Genomic DNA, 20162 nt, shown 5'->3' with positions numbered 1-20162 from the left:
TTAGATAATTAAAAAAAAAGAACCTAAACCGTCAAACGTAAAAGAAGTGTGTGTACATGCTCACACGTGCACATGCGTACATGTGTGTACACGTGCACGCACACCAGCGACACACAAAATACCGGTTCCTCTGAGCATTGTCGTTTTGTTCCACTGTCATTCGTCAAACATCTATTGAGCACCTACTCTGTGCTAAGCACTGCATCTGGTGCTAGGAGCTCAAATTAGAAGACACAATTCCTTCTGTCCCGGAGTGGGATGGGGAGGCTTAGACGGATCATTACGACAATGTGAGGGAAGCTCTGCCAGAGGCGGGGGGAGGCGATGGGTAACTCCAGAGTGGAGGGACGAATCCCCCACCGGCTGGGGTGGGAGTGAGTCAGGATCACCCAGCACAGGAGACTCCGGCTGAGTTTTACAGAGTGAGCAGAAGGGGCATCTCTAGGAGGGGGGCTGCGAGGGGAGCTGAAATCTCCACCATTTCCAGGTAAACTGTCATCACAGTGGCTGTACACACTGTCCTAACAAGACAGCAGAGGACCGCGTGAAAACGAGTCTGCTTCTCACACACACACTGGAAGCATTAGCATCAGGCTGAAGACCTACAGCACCCACCATGGTGGCAGAACCTGGGGACCCCCCGGAGGCCAGGGTGCAGAACAGAACAAGGGTTGCTGAAAAGAGGAGAAAGCATTCCAAATAAAGCAATCAGTTGATCCAAAGGCACAGAGGTGTGGACGAGCATTTTTAAGACTCAGGATCAATCGGGTAGAGCCTTCTGGGGATGAACAGGACGAGATGGGGGAGGGATGCCAGAAATTAAGGTGAGCATGGCTTGAGGAGGCCTGGCCTAGTGTCTCCTAGAAGAAAGCAGCATGTCAATGAGCGTCCACATCCAGCCATCACTGTGAGAACGCGTTGCCAAACCTATTGTCAAGTATAAAGAACACATTTCTATCAACTGGCAAAATGCTTCCCAAAAGATTGCTTCAGCTAAGATAAAAAAATTTGAATGAATCAGCTAGGATTGTTTGTAATGTTCTCTGGCTTCCAGCAAGCCAAGCTCCAGAGAGGATGGAAATGGAGTTCCCTAACATCATGGGGTTCAAGAGCCCCATCCCTGACTGCTGGGCTAGAGGGGACCAAGTGCACCACAGGTAGCAGAGGACATGGGCAAATGGGCACCACCTGTCTCCACAGGTGCTCCCATCAGTGGGCCTGATGAACGCAGCTGTCACAGGCAGGCCTCCAAGTCAGAACATCCCCTCTGCCTGGAGGGGAGAGTGTACCAGCCTGGGCATCTGGAAGGGGGCGTCAGAGAGAGAAAGCTGGGGAAAACTGGCAGGTGGGCGACAGTCCAAAGAGACTAACACGCTCAGCCTCTCATGCTCCCACCTGCCTAAGCTGGAAACACTCACAGCCTCATAATCTGTCTCCAGGACAAACTCGGTGACTTAAACGATGGTCTGTCTTGGACTCCAGTGAGCAGCACTCAATCTAAGGAAGGTGCAGGGAGCTTAAGCACTCAACAGCTGGGATATTCTAAATACACCAGTTGCCTTCTCCCTAGCCTGCCCAGGCTATGGAGGAAGTACAAATGCCTTCGCTCAGAAACAAGGCACTATGCAATCTGCTTGAGATAAGGCAAACCCACTTAGAAGCTTCTGGAGCTAGAACTGGCTGAGCAGTCGCGAGAGCAAGCCTAGGTGTGATGTGTAGGCAGAGGAGCACTGCGATGGACCGAATGTCTGTGTCCTCCCAGAATGCACATGTTGAAATCACATCCCCCAACATGACACTATTAGGAGGCGAGGGCCTCCGGGAAATGATTATATCATGAGGGTAGAGCCGTCATGTGGGATGAGTACCCTTATAAAAGGGACCCCAGAGCGATCCTTTCCCTCCTTCTGCCTCATGAGGACACAGAGAAAAGACAGCTTTCTATGGACCAGGAAACCAGCCCTTAGCAGACATGGAAACTCCCAGCACCTTGATCTTAGACTTGAAGGGTCCAGAACCATAAGAAATAAATGTTTGCTGTTTGACACCCCGCCCCACCCCCGTTTATGGTATTTTGTTATAGCAGCCAGAACTGACTAAGATAGGTACCTAATAAACTCACTCCTCTGCACCAGGGTGGTTCTGTGGGGCCTGGTGTGGGTCAAGGATCTGTGACCGTGTTTCACCAGGAGTAGAAGAAAGTCCTCCAATGGGAGTAGAAGAAAGTCCTCCAATGGGAATCAAGACATTGTATTGCAAACCCTGAAGTCAGACTACCTGCGTTCAAACTCCTGGCTCAGGTGTCACACCTTGGGAGTGGGAAAGTACAGATAAGCAAGAGGAGGAGGCTAAACTGATCTATGAGTTAATGGATAAGAGTTACAGACACCAGTAAGAACTCACACTTAATATAGATACAACTGCTTACATATAGAAATAGACATGCATATATACATGGGTTAGTATACACACACATATTTTTCCTTGCTCTGCCAGCTGAGAGGGCCTAAAAGAAATGACACCCCAATAACAACAAGCACACCTAGCACCCAGATGTTGGTTTCTAACATCATTCTCCAATAAAAGGAACCAGTGCTCCTTAAGGAAATGACACTCTAGGACAGAGGTGGGAAATATACAAGACGAACTTGGAGCATCTTACACAATAGTATCAGAAAGTATTGAGGAAGGGCTCAAAAAATAATTGACAAGGATATATCAAAGAGACGCAAGGAGCCCACTGAAAGAACTCCTGATGGACGAGGCAAGAAAATAAAATTTGTATTGCTTTATAGCCCAAGGTGTAGAATAAATATCATGAGTCCACACTGATCTAAATAAATGATTGAATAAATTAATAAATGAAGGATAAGGGCCAAATCTCCTTTGCAGAAAAGTAACTTACGTAGATACCCTCCCCTCAATGAGATGGAACATAACTCCGCACTCCTTAAGAGTAAGCTATGCACAGACTTCCTTCCAAAGAGTACAGTATGGAAAGGAGGGGGGAAAGTAACTTTGCAGTGGAGAAACTTGACAAACACGACTTCAGCCAAGTGTTAAAGATCAACATCAATAGTCATAGATCATGTTGACAGTAAATGCCTTTGATATGATGTCATGCAAATGGAGCTCTACCTCTGTGATCTTCCCCAAAACCCATAACCTCAGTCTAATCATGGGAAAAACATCATTCAAATTCCAAGAGAGGGGCATCTACAGTACAGACTCAAAATACCAGGACTCCTCAGAACTGTCAAGGTCATCAAAAACAAGGTAAGTCTTAGAAACTGTCACAGCCAAGAGGAGCCTAAGGAGACATGGCAACTAAATGTAATGTGGTGTCCTGGATGGGATCCCAGAAGAGGGAAAGGACATTAGGTGAAAACTAAGGGAATCTGAGTAAGCTATGGACTTTAGCTAATAATAATGGATCAATATTGGGTCATTAGTTGTAACAAATGAACCACACTAATGTAAGATGTTAGTAACAGGGGAAACGGGATGTGGGGTATATGGGAACTCTCTGTACTACTACCTTCACAATTTTTCGAAAAATCTAAATCTGTTCTTTCAACTAAAAAAACACCCAGGCTCTACCACTCACGAGTTATATAAACATCACTAGATGGATTCTACTCTGTGCCTCAGTTTTCTCATCTGTACGGTGGGATTATTGGTTATAATACCTACTTCATAAACTATGGGGGCAGATTCAATGAGACAGTGTGTGTAAAGCACCTGGAATACAGGAGATGCACAAATGTTGGCAACATCATTATCATCCTCATCACCCCTATAAAATAAAATTTAAAAAAGAAAAACTGTTCTTCTTATTAGTGACCATCTCAACAATAAAACTTTCCCCCTTTATTTTATTTTATTTTATTTTTGCGGTATCCGGGCCTCTCACCACCGCGGCCTCTCCCATTGCAGAGTACAGGCTCCGGACGCGCAGGCTCAGCGGCCATGGCTCACGGGCCCAGCCACTCCACGGCATGTGGGATCTTCCCGGACCGGGGCACGAACCCGTGTCCCCTGCATCGGCAGGCAGACTCTCAACCACTGCGCCACTAGGGAAGCCCTCCCCCTTTATTGATCTGGAAGTTTTGAAACTCAAGTACGTGGGAGGAGAGGCTCTGAAACTTCACCTGAAACTCATATCACGGGATTGGGGTGAGGACACTGAATCTGCTACAAGGAAAAGCCCACCCGAGGCCACCTGGCAGGGAACAGGCCACCCTGCACAGCCCATGCAGAATGTGATTATTTAAATATGCCTATCATCTTCCTACCACAAACACACAAAGTGAGTCAACGTGAAATGAAATGGTAATGTTGTTCAGTTTGTTCTGGAAAGATGGATGCATTTCCTACATGACTTGATATTCTACTGATTCTGGACAGAATGGGGGATGATATATATACACGGTAAAGATTAGCATATAGGAAGTGTGACCAGGGAACCAACCACTTTCCACCATAAAAAATGTTCATGCATTTTTCTTATTTACTAGTTAGCATCATATGACAACTTGGAGTTTTTCCCTGGAAGTGGTAACAACAGTTTTAATTTATTCACCCAAATCCCATACTCATAAAGCAAACAATATTTCATAATGTGTAACGTTACCAGGGGGACCGTAATTCATGGCTAAAGGATCAGAGCTTTATAACAGATGGGTTTTCTTTTTTTCTTTTTCTTTTTATTTATTTATTTAGTTAGTTAGTTAGTTACTTTTGTCTGCATTGGGTCTTTGTTGCCACGCGCGGGCTTTCTCTAGTTGCTGTGAGCAGGGGCTACTCCTTGTTGCAGTGCGCGGGCTCCTCGTTGAGGTGGCTTCTCTTGTTGCAGAGCAAGGCTCTAGGTGCGCGGGCTTCAGTAGTTGCGGCACACGGGCTCAGTAGTTGTGGCTTGTGGGTTTAGAGCACAGGCTCAGTAGTTGTGGTACACGGGCTTAGTTGTTCCACAGCATGTGGGATCTTCCCGGACCAGGGCTCGAACCCGTGTCCCCTGCATTGGCAGGAGGATTCTCAACCACCGAGCCACCAGGGAAGTTCCCAGATGGGTTTTCTGAAGTGTTTGGGGAAACCTAAGATCCAGCCCCAGCAGTCTGACCAATACATTTGAAATATGCAAAAGAGCTTAAGTCAAGCACATTATAAATGGCAGTGGTTGCTGTCACCACAAGCCCACCTCAACAATTAATGGGCTGGGCTGGGCTGCCAGAAAGCAAACTATGATTTATTGTTCTCTTCAGATTAGTAAAAGCAATGCTATCCAGTGTGAATTCCAGTATTAATCCACATGGGAAAGAACTGATGTTTCCAAATGGCCATGAGAGTAGGTTACACTTCTGAAACCACATTTCTTTTCACCTTAATTCTCAGCCACTCAGAAATCTCTGCTTTTACCCAAGTTCTCTGGATAATACTCAAAACCTGCAGCATGGGACATTTTGTACTCTATTAACTCAAATCCACTTAAAACTGATCAAGATAGAGCATCAGCAGAAAGCCACGTTGGGTCAGGGATATCCCCAAGTCTCTCATTTTACAGATGGGAAAACTGAGGCTACAGGGCAAAGCAGCTGGCCTAAGTTCCTCAATAAAGGCAGCAACACTTCTGGGAGCAAAACTGGGATCTCCTAGGTATAGCAATATATATACATCGATGATGTATCAGTATATGTAATACAGATGATATACACTTCGGTATGTACTGGAGAAAAGTGGCTTTTTAAAATCTGAAGACACACAGAGGAATATTTTAATGATGCCTTTGATGAACATAATTTTCCAGCCTTAAGTCATGGCACAAGACTCGACACATGCAGAAAGTGTGGCGCTCAGTAGAGGGGAGCTGGCTGGGAAGGGGGCCATCCGTTCCCACTGCCCAGGGGCACAGAGACCCACTAAGGGAGCAGCTAGGGTCTGTGGGCAGGGTCCCATCTCAGCCCGGCCTGAGCCTGCTCAGCACTCAGCCTTGGTCCTTCTCACACATTCTGGTGCATTTTCACAGCAGCCGGTGTGGCGACTTTAAATGTAAATAAGATCAGGTGACTCTTCTGCTTAAAACCCACCACTGACTTCCTTCCTCTGATCCCGAGACTACACGCCTGCCCTCCTCTCCTCATTCATTTCATACAACTTCCTCTCTCACTCCAGCTTCCTTCTGATCCTGGAACACTGGGGTGTTCCTGCCCACCAGGCCACTCCCTTGCAAGTTCCGCAGCTGGTCCCCCAGATTCTCCAATAGCTCGTCTTCCTTGTCGTTCTCTGGTCACCCCATCTAAAACGGTCCTCCCAGCCTCTATCGCACCAACCATTATATTTTCTTCACTGCTTGTACCCCTCTTGGAATTTGCCTTGTTTATTAATTTGCACGCTTGGCACTGAATGTTCCCGAAGCTAGACTGTGAATTCCAAGAGCACAGGGGTCTTTGCCGTCTCGGTCACTCCTTTATCCTCAAGGCCCAGAAAGTGCCTGGCACACGGTTACTGGTTACAAAATAAACGAGCACACTATGTTTGAAAGGTATCAAAAAGTACTTGAGCTGGAAGAAACATTTCTCTAATAGCAAGATCCCAGCCCCGGGTGAGCACCGAGGAGGAGGGAAGGCTATGCCTCTTGGGCACAGAGTCTATAAGGGACTTTATTTCAGTTCACTGAGCAGAGAATCAGCTCAATGGTGAAACCTTTACACGGTGCTCACTGATGCTCTCAAATGCCCAGCTGAGAGGTCGTGTTCTCAATTCCAAGCCACCCTCTTGGTTCTGTTCGACTTCAGAATCAAGGCTAAGCCTGTGGGTGAGCATTCAAAGGTGCTTCAGTAACTTCAAATGAGCTGTGTGTGTGTGTGTCTGTGTTTGTGGTCTTGACTTATTAAATAACCGGTATAGAAGTGCTCTAAAACTCGAGATTCTAGACACGTGTGCACGTACAGCATTGCCAATTGCATTTGACGTGGTGAAGAGCAATTCTGTGGCTCTTCAGAATTCCTGAGAGCCATCCAATGGCTCATGAGCTCTGTGGACAACAGAGAATGTGGGTCAATTAAGGCTCCTTGAAAACGTGGCCCTGGATCTCATACATACAGAAAGCCCAGCTGTGGGCCCACGGGTCCCTGACCGTCCTCATGCCCTGTGGTCTAACAGCCACAGCAAGGGGCAATTTACAGATGAAAGAACCTAGATGAGCTCAAAAATGGCACAGGGTAGAAATCCACTCCCACGTGCACACACCACAGATACAGCAGAGAAAGGCCCGGGAGTAGCTGCTGCGCTGTCACCTGCTGTAACAAGATTCATTTGTAGGGAAGTTAAAGATAATGCGATCCAGAGGAAAGAACTTCGGTTTCCTCTGAGAACGTCTGATGTTGTCAACTTGCAAGCCTGCTTCCCTCTTCTGCCCGCCCCGGTGCACGGCAGCCCAAACACGCAGGGACTCCTCCGGGCAAAGAGGCCTCAGCCACTCACCGCCAGAAGTACACATTACAAAGCAGCATCCCCAGGCTGCCCGTGAGTCCCTGGGCAGCAGGGCCTGGGTGCCCACAGCGTGGCCAGTCCAGAGCCCCTCAGAGCTGTCCTGTGTGGATGGGCTGCAGAACCGACCCTGTGGCTTCTGTTCATCTGAAGCCACACAGCTTTCTACTGTTTATTTCTAGCACAATTCATGGCCCCTCTGTTTCAAGTTAACGGCACAATTCTGGAACAAGAGTTTAACCCCAGAAGATGCTGTGCAGTCATGTTTCAGATTCTGTCTGTAAGACGCAACACCTTTGTTTTGGTCTGATATTACTGTCACTGGCACATTTTTTTTTAACATCTTTACTGGAGTATAATTGCTTTACAGTGTTGTGTTAGTTTCTGCTGTATAACAAAGTTCATCAGCTATACGCGTATGTATATCCCCATATCCCCTCCCTCTTGCGTCTCCCACCCACCCTCCTTATCCCACCCGTCTAGGTCGCAAAGCACCGAGCTGATCTCCCTGTGCTATGCGGCTGCTTCCCACTAGCTATCTATTTTACATTTGGTAGTGTATATATGTCAGTGTTACTCTCTCACTTCATCCCAGCTTACCCTTCCCCCTCCCCGTGTCCTCAAGTCCATTCTCTACATCTGCACTGGCACATTTTTACTGCCACATTTTACTGAGCATTCATTTCACAGGCAGAATGGTCAGAAGCAAAGGTAAGGAGGGGGTACCAGCTGGCGGTTCTTTGCCATCATTTTAGAGAACGTCTCTCTCCGTATAAAATGGTCCTGCAAGGCCAGAGCCATGTAAATAATTCACAAAAGCAAGTTCAGTTCTCCCCGTCTGAAATCCTAGTAATATCTTATGAGGGAGCTGCCGCCCGCCATCTCACAGGGCCACGGGTAGCTAGCAGCTTCCATCCCTGGAAGATGCTATTAAGTCTCGATAGTCTGTGATTTGCAGATGATTATAACTTTTGCTCTGCATATCATTTTTCCTGACAGGCAAATCCCATCAATCGAATAGCATGACTGATTAAAAAGGAGGCAAACTTGACATAAGCAGTCTGATAAGCCGTTTTTCATATCGACTACAACAGCCGTGAACGCTCACGGTTGTGGGTAGAAAAGCCAGATCTGATACCAACCTTTTCTCTCCCCATCCTCCAGGGGCCTCGGCACACGTGCTCCAGCAAGACTTTCCTAACTCGAGCATTTTATGTATCAAAAGGAGAAATGCAATTCAGTGTTGGGGGTAGGGGCGCTTGCTCTCTAGTTCATTGAAAAAAATTGTCCTCCCAGAGCATCCCACTGAACTCCCAATCTGTCAAGGGAGAAAACGCACCGCAGCCAGTGCCCTGACAGCAGCACGTGCGTTACACCCACAGTCACGGCACCTTCTCAATTTTGCTCATGGCTTCGTCTCTAGCCAAATGGAACTTATTACTTATGGCTTGTTGGGATTTATGAATTATTTATAAAAGTAGGTCTATGACTCCAGACTCTTAAAAGACAACACAAGTCCCCACATTGTTACCCGCAACTGCGCTTCTATCAGAGAGAGCAGACCGACTTTCTCCATAACACGCTGCATCTTTAGGATGAAACAATCGTTGTGAAAATATCCAGCCTGTTAAGATTTCTTTGGAAGCTATCTATGGGATGCCTGGATGTATTTTTAAACCGGTCTCTTTTATTTTAAGCCAGCCTGGGATTCAAGAAAGATGTGGCGGACGTGGGCGGCAAACGTATTTCCCAACTTGAATATAAACAGGCAGGTCCTGCCACTTTCTCCTGGTGGTTTCAGGCTGCCATAAAGAAAGGGAAAGAGGCAGTTGCCCCTGAATGTGTTTCTAGCAGGTTCAATAAGACCATGCCTGTGAGTCTTCCAGAGCACAGTGGCTGTGTATCCTGAGTGGGGACTAAAACACGCACTGGAAGACACAGTCTAGGTTACACTTTCCCTCTCCAGCTCCCCCACACATGTGAACGTGGCTGGCAAAACACGTAAGACAGTGCACACCCTCGCCAGGCTCTTCTCAGTCACTGCACCAACTGGAGGGGTTGTGAGGCATCCCTGGGTTGAAGAGCAGAAAGCGACCAGCCAGCCATGGTCTGGGCCACACCTCCAGGTCAGCGACACTTTTGCTTGACAAAGAAAGCCCCAGGTGGAGGTGGCCTATGGGGGCCCTGACCAAGCTGCAGCTGGCCTTGATGCAGGAGCCCCGAGGGACAGTGGCCTCCACCCAATCCCCTCCAGAGACATGAGCTCCCACCACTCTCACAAGCCCACAGCAGCCCTGCCCTTGGAGAGGCACCCGGCCATGAGTCCCTCCCCAGGGGCTCTGCCCCAAATGTCCAGCCCCGACTCTTCCCCCAAGCAAGGTCCAGAGGAAGAAGCAGAGGCTGGACAGTGGAGGCCCAGGAATGCTGATGACACTTCAGGCCACCTCAGGCCATCATCCTCACGGTACCTCCTAAAGCTCCCATGATACGTCCACAGAAGAATGTAAAGCCCCATAACCCTCTGCACGCAGATGATACTCTCCCAAAAGAGCACAACCAAAGGAAAAGCAGGCAGGAGACAGTGGGCTTACCTTGCTGGAAAACATCTGCCAGGAGGAAGGAAAAACAGAGGCGGAGAGAAGGAGAGAGAAGCGAGAAAAATAAAATTAATAATAATGTTGAAAATGACAGTGATACTCATCATAGCTAACATACACTGACTATGCTAAACACTCCTGGTACGATATTCCCTCTACTCAGAGACAGTGGTTAAGAGCTTGAGCTCTGGAAGGCGGCTGCCTGGGTTTAAATTCTGGCTGCACACTTATTAACTCTGTGGCTTACAGTTCCCTAAACCACGAATAGATTTGTACTGCAAAGATTAAACAAATGATGTCCCATGTTTTAAAGGTTTAGATCGGTGCCCGGGACATAGTAAACATACAAAAGTTGCCAGTTATTATTCATGTTAATATTATTATTTTCACAACAATGCTATCAAGCAAGTTGTAATATTATCCTCACTTTATAGATAGGTAAACTGAGCTTCTGGAAGGTTAAGTAACTCGTCCAAGGTCACAGGGGAATAAGCTCAGGATTGAACTCAAGTCAGTCTGATTCCCAAAACCATCATCTTACCCCCTACTATGCTGCCTGGCTGGTTTATAAATAACAACAAAAGCAACAAAGGCACACAACAGGATAAACAGAGGAAGGGCCTATGAGTAAAGTTCCATATTTAAATCATAATAAGCACATTTGTATGAATTCTCCAAATTTTAACTCACAACTAATTAACACTATGTCTTCATATTAAATCCTAGGTCAAAATCTGTTAAAAGGTGAAAAAACATTAATTCATCTTTTTCAATAAATATTTGAGAAGCTACCATATGCCAAGCACTAGGTCTGGCACCAGGAAACATGCCTATTAGCGAAAAGCATAAACGAATGAGCAGTGGCCAACACCTGCCGAGGGGAACCGCTAGCATGACTTACAACGCTTCACATTTGTCCTGCCTGTTTCTGAGCTTTACATAAATGGACTGAATTTGTTCTGTCTGCCTTCTTTGCTCCATAGTGATTATGGGAGCCAACCATGCTGTAGCATGCAGTAGGTCATTCATTCTCACTGCTGGATAGTATTCCACCACATGATTTTATCATAATTTATTTCTCCATCCTAACGTGGATGGATATTTGGATTGTTTGCAGTGTTGAGCAATTAGGAATTGTGATACTTTGTCCATATCTTTTGGTGAACATATGTGCATATGCAAGGTACTTTTTGACATCATGCTCACCCTGCTTCTACCGACTTTCAATCACCCCAAAAGTATTCTTATCTCCTCCTACTTTCTCATCCAGTAACTTAAAGATGGAAGATAGCACTAGCAAGAATACAGACAGCACCACCCAGATGTGAGCCGGTTCCTGCCCTGCTCATGGGGTTGTAAATAGGCATAAAACTTCTACAAGATAGTTTGACAGTATGTATGGCAATGTTAAATATATGTCCTTACCCTAACAATACCACTGCTAGGAATTTCATTTAATGAAATACCTAAAGGTCTTCAAGTACCTAAAGTCTACAAAGATGTTCATTACAGCATTGTGTATAATGGGCAAACAACACAGATTGCCTATTTGTTTGTCTACAGAGAATCAAACCGAAAATAATACATTCCATACAATGGATTATGGTTCAACCACTGAAAATGGTTAAAGTTTTTTATTATTTTTGAGTGAAGAAATCAGACATGGAACATGTATCCTGAACCCGTGTATGTGCATGTATGAACATGCCTCACATTCATAATCTGAATTAAAACTTATCTGCATCTTAAAAACTAAATGAGAATTATATCATCAACATCTAAATTTGCTGTCAGTCTTCAGCTAAAACATCAGTTCCTACAAGGTCACAAAGAGCCAAGGGGTCACAAATGGTGTGGATGAAACATGTACCTGGTGGGTTAAACAGACTGCAAGGAAAGAACACCAGTGAGAGCAGTTTTCATTCCACTGGTGCACACGTGACCCCCGTGAGGGGGTGTCATTCACATGCAATACACATGCTCCCCAGGGCATACCCAGGCCGATGGCTGTGGGACAGATAAGACAGATGCAGGCTCACAACTCCCAGGGAATTGGCTAAATCACCACCCCTTCTCTCACACTCAAGAAAGCCAGATGGGATGTAAATGGGCAATACTGGTGTCATTATGGGAAAACTTTAACCCTGCTTTAATTTATATATGCTATACATTATTCTCTAACCTCAGTAATTCATCACCGGCATAAGTTCTGACGCAGCAGTGTGTAGAATGCCACTCAGCTCCCATGCCCTGACTGTCCAGAGACGGTGAAAAGGACCACGTGCAGCTCCCTAAATATACCATGGTGATCACGCGCATCTGCTGCCTGCAACGCACAGTCTGAACCACCCACCCTCTAACCAGCTCGCACACCTGGAGGAGCCCTCCTCCGCCGCCTTCAAGTGTCACAGCGCCACCATGAAGTTTCTCAGAGCCTATCCCCACGAGAGGAAAGTCACTCTTTCCGCCTCTGTGCTCCCAGAGTAACTTGTGCATGTTGCAAGTATACGTCATATTATAATTAGTTATTTATGTAGACCACAAGCTCCTGAGAACAAGAGCTACGTGTCTTGATCACCTTTGTGGAACCTAACTGCCTGGCATGGTGTGCTCCCACACAGGAGGGAAGGACAGAGGGGCTGGGCTGTCTCAACACCCATTTGGTCCAACTCCCTCATTTTATGGACGAGGAAACTGAGTCCCAGAGAAGTAAGAGATTTTTCCCCAGGTCACACATGGCGTCTGTTAAAGGCTGAGCCGGGACTACATGAGATTCATTTAACCTTAATGAAGCACAAAACTCATCCTTATTATTAGCAAAGTACAAATTAGAGATTTATCATTCTCCTCTAATGAATACAGACAAAAATTTCCAACATTGAAAACATCATTTAAATGAGATTAGTCTTTCAAATACGGATCTAGTCTCGACATCCATCCAGAAACCTCAACCTCCTCTCCATGGCTTTTGACAGGGTGCACTTCCTTTGAAACTCAGTACTGATTTGAGTCACTGGAAAGTATCAGTGGTCAAGGAGGGAGGAAACTCAGGCAGGGATTCAGGAATAAGATACCTTACTCCTTCCAATTCCACTGCATATATCATGGTTTAGCAGACAAATCTGCATAGAGTACTATTCATATCTTCTATTCCAGAAAACTCTCCTGATTTTCATATAAGCTCTTTTAGATTTTTTAAAAACCCCTTTTCAGCTTCACTTACATTTTGCACCTTTTTATTCAAATGTAAATGTTAATAAACACTAGTATAAATATTACAACAATTTGGCACGAGTTATCTTGTAATTTACACTCTAAATTTATGTCTTTTGTAGTCTATGGCATAAATCATTCCATTCTCAGCATTATTTAGCTCTTTGCTCTGAATTATAACTGCTTGGGTACCTTCTTTAAAATTTCACTTTTCCACACTGAAACAGCCATCCAGGCTCACGCTCAAATGATTCATGGACAGAAGAATGGAAAATAAGCGAGAAGAAGGCAGATTATGTGCTGTTTTACCCCTCACCCTGCCCCGAACTGTAGACCTCAGAGGACATTAGCCATAGAAATACTGTCATCATCTTCTATTCTGGTGTACACAGCCACGACCCCCAGCTCCCAACCCACAGGGACTAGTCACTTATAAAAATCAAATGGCGTCAAATTTGAGCGCAATCATCTCCTTCCGGTCTAACCAACCACTAAGAATTATTTGGGAGTCAATCACTTATAATCTCTGAACTTGAACTGACCTGGAGATACTTAATACCACGGTGTTGGGAAGGTTAAGTTAGATGATTCACACAAACATTTCCCCGTCCCCCCATCCAGGGCTAAGGAGAATCACTCTGAGAGTAAGACTCAGCAACGTCTTCTCTGCTCTCCCAGAAATCAGAAATCATAGAAGTAAGGAGTTGGGAGTTGCCAGCGCCCAGCCAAGCTTCAGTCAGGTTGAGTCCAAAGGACACCAGAGACACTTGTGCGGAGGAAATGAACTCCTTCAGACAAAGCTCCACTCACACTCACTTCCCAAGGGAAAAAACCTCAACCCCAATCATTCAAATAAACAAAGAAAGCCTGTTCTCCAGCCCCACACGCACCCCCTGGAGCCATTCTGGTCCTATATATAGATGAAAGGGCATCTTCATCCCCATCAGATGTGGGGAGAAGAAAATAAGAAAGAAAGAACTCAGATTTGCCTTTCTTAGCCTCAATGTCCAATTTCTACTGTTAGGGACGAGCATCAAGGATATTTGCCCACCTCCTCCAGAGCTACCGAGAGCTTCACACCCCAGAGATCATTAATGCACTGAGTCCTCCAGAGACAGGAGCCATAAAGGGACTAGATTATTTATTATTATTAATAAGTTATGGCAATTAGGCTGGGTGATTCCTAAATGTTGCTGATTAAAAACTTTCTTGAGTGCTACTCATCCACATGGCTAGTGTTTACCACTATTAAAAATGATTTAACCACACTCTGGGTGAACCCATCTCTTGTGCCTGGGTTAATAATTAGCAGTGCACAGAGCCACGTGGGTTAAGTGGGTTGGCTCTTCTTTATTTATCTATTGCTTTGTTTTATGAGGAGAACTGGATGGCAGTCTTATTGCCCATTCAGTCTGCTAGGAATAATTTACTATTTCAATCCACAGCTCGTAACTACGGTTAGAGAAACCCTGACTATTATTACAATATCACATCTAGCCGACACCCCACAGCATTAAAGATATGCGAAACAGTGAAAGCGTGCATGACTTCCATAAGACTGGGGGAGGTAAAGTTACTAGTCCTCAAACAATGTAATCATACTACTCTCTCAATTTTGCTTCCTTTTCTAGGTTAAATTATATATGAGGGGAGTTTAGTTTCTTGAAAATGCATGCACTTAACTCCCATTTAAGAAGTCTCACCTGGGGAGATAGCTGTCTTGCGAGTCCTCCTGTGGTTTGAGCTACAGAAAGAAAATTCTCTTTCAAGTACAAGTGCCGTTACAGTAAAGCACTATAAATGTCACTGGGACCCAACTAACCAGGGACAAGAGAAAGGATGTAGGGAGCAGCGGGAATGAACGCTGCTTCCTTGAATGGGGTCAAGTTCACCATTAACCAAAGTCAATTCAAGATCAGTTGAGCTGCCCCTTACCAAATTTCAAAAACCGGCAAGCTCTGTGCATGGCTATGAGGATTTCTAGAATTCAGTCTGTATACTTCTGCACATCTCTGCAAATCAAGTGAATTATTTCTTTTCAAGGTTGAAAAGTGGGGCCCACCAAAGCCTCCCCAGTACTCCAGAGTAGTTCTGCTTCAAATTGAGGAAGTCTATGTCCAAAAATGGCAGGTGGGCTTCCCAGGGAGGGCAGGGTTCATTCCTTCTCTCCCAAATACAGTCCAGTGCTGGGTCACTACATGATTGTGGCCACCGGATCCCAGGACCTAAGATTGGGTCCCAGCCCCTCACCAGGTGGAAACTCGAGGTTAAACTTCTTGCAGCCTATGTTCTCATCTATAAAAATGGGATGATACAGATGAGCTCTTACCCTGCCACAGGAATATCATGAGGATCAAGTTAGATCATTTAATCAGTGTGAAGCACATGGACTTTGGGGTCACATAATACCAGGTTCAAATTCTTGCTAGTCCACTAGACAGCCATCTTGGGCAACTATTTAACCTCTTTGAGTCTCAGTTTCTACATTTATAAAATGAGAATAATAAAACTTCTTTCAAAATTCATAAGGAGAATCTAGATCATACCTGTAAAGCAGTTAGCACAAGTAACTGGTTTATGGTACATGCTCAACAAGTGAAAGTTAATGTTATTATAATAATAAGCAATAGAATAGGGTAGCAAAGAGCTCAGGTCCTGACGTCAGAGCTGGTCCCATTTCTTGCTGTGTGATCTTAGGCAAATTACTTAACCTCCCCAAGCCTTGCTTTTCTCATCAGCAACACACAGATAATAAGAATAATTAATTTTTGTGCTGTCTCATAAAGTGCTATGGAGATTAAATGAGGTAAAGCATATAAGACTGCACAATAACTAGTATTCAGAAAACTTCTATAATTGTAGCATTATTAGTCAACAAATATTTATCGATTGCCTATTATTTGAAAATATCGCCAATTGTGACTTGTATAGGACTGTAAAATATCATAAGAGGAAAATCCATTAAAATTAAATGATTGTTTTGATTCCTTCTTTTTTTTTTTTTTTTTTTTTTTTTTTTCGGTACGCGGGCCTCTCACTGTTGTGGCCTCTCCCGTTGCGGAGCACAGGCTCCGGACGCGCAGGCTCAGCAGCCATGGCTCACGGGCCCAGCCGCTCCGCGGCATGTGGGATCCTCCCGGACCAGGGCATGAACCCGTGTCCCCTGCATCGGCAGGCAGACTCTCAACCACTGCGCCACCAGGGAAGCCCTGATTCCTTCTTGTCATCATGTAGCTACATGCCATTAAGAAACTCTAAAGCAATTATCAAATATTATTTTATGAATGAATTATTTTTAATCTTTAAAACCAGAGGTCCAATGACATCCTATCTCCAAACACCAAAGATCTAAGGGGTTGCGATTAGTACCCAGATGTTCAAGAAACCCAGAGCCCAGCCTTCATTTTGGGCACCACTCACCTCTCTGACATTGCCTGTCTCCTCTGGACCTGTCGTTATTTCTCAAGGCCACCACATAAGGGGCTCACCCATCTCTGCCCTGGGGTGTGATGAGTGGAGACCCAGGGTTTACAAGAGGTAGGGACTGCACGGGGCAGCGGAACTGAGAACCACTCTGCTCAGCACTGTGGGGTGCTACGAAGAATTTGCCTGAGGAAAGGGTTCTGCTGCTCCATTAAGTAAATTAGTGAAAGTCTGAACCCAACAAACCACTTAAGTGGAACCCCTTCCTGTCCGAGCGCAGGTCTGTGCGCTCTTGGAGCACGGCCAGAGTCAAGGGCTCCTCCAGAGCCCGTGCTTGGCTTCAATGGCACCGTACGGGGACTGTGATTAGTTTTCTGTGTCTCCAAAGCCAGACAGCTCAGGCAGCTCAGGCAGCCGCGTGCCTCATCTCCCCGCCCCTCCTGCCTCCCCCAGGCGCACCCAGGCAGCTCCAACTGCACGCAGCCCGCACCAACCGGAAGGCCTCACTCCCGGTCTCCAGCCCTCCGTGCCAAATACCACCGTTCTTTAATGTGGGTCTGTATCTCTCTCTCTTTTTTCTTCTCTGTCCTGTTTTGGATGCAGGCCAGGGAAAGTTTTCCTTGCTCCTGGCCTCCCCTCACCTTTTACCGTGTTAGAAATGAAGACCGATACTTTGCGGGTCATTGTTGTTCCTCTGAAGGCCCATGGCGCTCTGTAAATGTCTCTTATTTGTGAGTAAGAAAAAATTTTTTAAAGCCCCAAAGTCTCTTCCTGCTCCATTTTCTAGGGAATGTACGACCAACATCAATCTGAGGGCCTGTGCTTGTGACCCAGCAGCCGACAGGGACTTGGGAAGGCAGCGCAAAGCCCGTGAGTTAGTAAGTCCCTAACATTTTTATGACATTCTATCCAGAGTATATCTCATTCCTAGCACAGAAGAACAATGCTCTTAACTACTGAAAGAACATAAAAAAATAGATTTAGGAATAATACTTTTTATGACTGCATTCTGTGTACTGTGAAAGTTATGTACAAATCTGCTAGTACTTTATGGAGCTGATAAAGTAAAACAGTATGGCTTCCCAGCTAACAGGGTATTTTATATCCATTTAAAATGTTTTCTCTTAAATTGAATTACTTTTTGAGTAATTATAATAAGACTAATCTGGGCTTAATGAATTCATGTACAAATACTTCAGACTGCATTATTAAAACCTCTATGATATGAAACTATATTAAGCTCAATTCCTCTAGCAACCAGTGCTTTTCTTTGAAAAGAACAGCATACATGACTTTCTCCGAATTCTTTTAAATCAGCTAACTGAGAAATCATAAGAAGCCGCATTAACAGGTCAAACTAAAGAAGAGGTTGACAAACAGTATTGTTCTAATTTCCCTGAACTTCTTTAATTGAGCATTCATTAGAAGTCATAGAAAATACTTTTATTAAGCATCCTCGTATACCAAGGGCTGAAGAATTCATTCATCTTCCAGAAGAAATCAGTTAACTATGATTAGCCATGCTATAAAACCACTATGGGTAAAAATACTAAAAGTGAGCCTGTGGGTATCAAGTCTTACGTTCTAAAAAGTCTCCAAACTCAATCATCTCAATATCTGGATTCTAGTCCACACTATAGGCAATGCCACTCATCAGCTCTGGGATTTGGTTCCCCCATCTGCAAAGTAGTTTGCGCCAGATGATCTCCAAGGTCCGTTACAGTTCTTAAAGATGATGGTTTTAAGTTTAAATTACACACATTATATATATCAAACGGGCTTTACTGCATATAGCTTATTTGTCACCTCATCCACGTTAAATTACATTCACAGAAAAAGAATTCATTCCCTACAATTCACATACATCCACAAACATCCATAATACAGCTGGTTATTTCAAATTTATCCCAAGATATTATCTCGATGGTAAAGTATTTTTCCCATTACAGATAAATTATAAACCATCTGAAAGCTTTAAGGTTATAGTTCCTTGAATCAGTTTCTATCCAACCCCCCACTCCTGCCCAACACATGCTTTCCGAAAGATGCTCTTTCGTCTCCATTTCCAAGTCAACTGATTAGTTTTATCATATATGTATTTGTTGGGCAGATCTGTGAGATCCTAGTTTTAGTTGGATTGGTTACCCAGTCTCCTAACTTCAAACTAGATATTTACAAATGTCCAGCAGAATAAATCTCTGTTTTCCAGGTGATCATTACCAGTATGGACAACTTTAAAGTAAACATAAAACAATGGCCATCATAATTATTCTGATGGTTTGGCACAAATTACCGTCAGGAAAGCTCCCAGGAGCCAGAGATAATTAAAGTCTGAGTTCGGAGAAGCTGCCCCCAACATCAAGCATTGCTGATGAGAATGATGTGGGAGTAAGTATGTTTCAGCAAATTGGCCCAAGTCTTCAAGGAGGAGGTTTGGCCATGTGATACTCATCGGCCTGACCTCAGTTTCAGGAGGTACAGGTTCTGTCCTGGCTCTTCTATAAATCCCCTGTATAAATGGGGACAAGTCATTGAAGTTCTCTAGGTTCCAAAGAAGGTGTGACTAGAAAACCTCTGCAGTTCTTTCCAGCTCTAAAGTTCTTTAATGAACACAACCAGGATCTTTCATTAGGAACCTCTGCTACACACCTGCACCTCACCTGTATGTCTCCTTGGTGCACAGATACACACTTGTAATTTTCTCTCTCTCTCTCCAACTAAGCTGAAAGCACTATGATTCCAGGGATATTCTGTCCATTGTAGTCCCAAAGTCCAGGGCAGAATATCAGAGCACAGCAGGCACATTTTAACATTAATGATAACTCTTACCATACATCAGGCACTATTTTAAGTGTATTACAGACACTGCCTTAATCCTCTCAATCCAAACTCTTAACCACTACACATACTGTCTTTCAATGAATGCCCAGTGGGTAGGTGTGTGGAAGGATGAATAAGCAAACATACACATTCTTTCCAAAACCCCCCAGAGAGTTAACTTGAGCCGTGCCCATAACATTTTTAATATCATAATCCCTATAAATCTAGAACTCCAACCTTCATTACCTGTGAATTTGGAGTCCAATTGCAGAAAACACCTAGATGTGCCTTTACTTTTTAAAAACCTTACAAATTCTCTTTTTTTAAAAAATGCAACTATCTCAGTAGGTTTATGGCAACCGCTAAGGTAAGGTAGAGCATGGGGAAAGGATATAGAGCTGGATAAAAAGATGAGAATTCCAAGAAGAGGGTCCGGAAAAGGAGAACAATACAAGGACACATGGATGAGCTACAAAGATCTGTGCAGCTGCCCCTGATCCAGCTGTCATCCTACTGGAATTCATGGAAAGGAGGGTGTGAGAGGTGGTGGGAAGGAAAGAACCAGGGTGATTGGTAACTCAGTGCAGGCAATACACATGCAGGCTCTGGAGTCAGAGTGCCTGC

At 44.8% G+C, this 20162-nt stretch overlaps 1 protein-coding gene across 4 annotated transcripts in view; it reads right to left on the bottom strand.

Annotated features, from left to right (window-relative positions):
- The window catches only part of GFRA1 (GDNF family receptor alpha 1), a 207309-nt gene that overhangs the window by 139076 nt on the left and 48071 nt on the right, over positions 1-20162 (bottom strand). For 3 of the 4 annotated variants that reach the window (XM_060286210.1, XM_060286209.1, XM_060286208.1), the window contains exon 5: positions 10077-10091. The exons of the other annotated variant lie outside the window; for it this stretch is intronic. In XM_060286210.1, coding sequence (XP_060142193.1) covers positions 10077-10091 — 15 coding nt within the window. The remainder of the gene's footprint in view (positions 1-10076; positions 10092-20162) is intronic. 4 annotated transcript variants of the gene reach the window in all.

This window comes from Globicephala melas, chromosome 16 (genome assembly GCF_963455315.2).
Source record: "Globicephala melas chromosome 16, mGloMel1.2, whole genome shotgun sequence".
Lineage (NCBI taxonomy): Eukaryota > Metazoa > Chordata > Mammalia > Artiodactyla > Delphinidae > Globicephala > Globicephala melas.
Note: the sequence above shows the minus strand (reverse complement) of the source record. Positions and strands in the feature narration are given on the sequence as shown.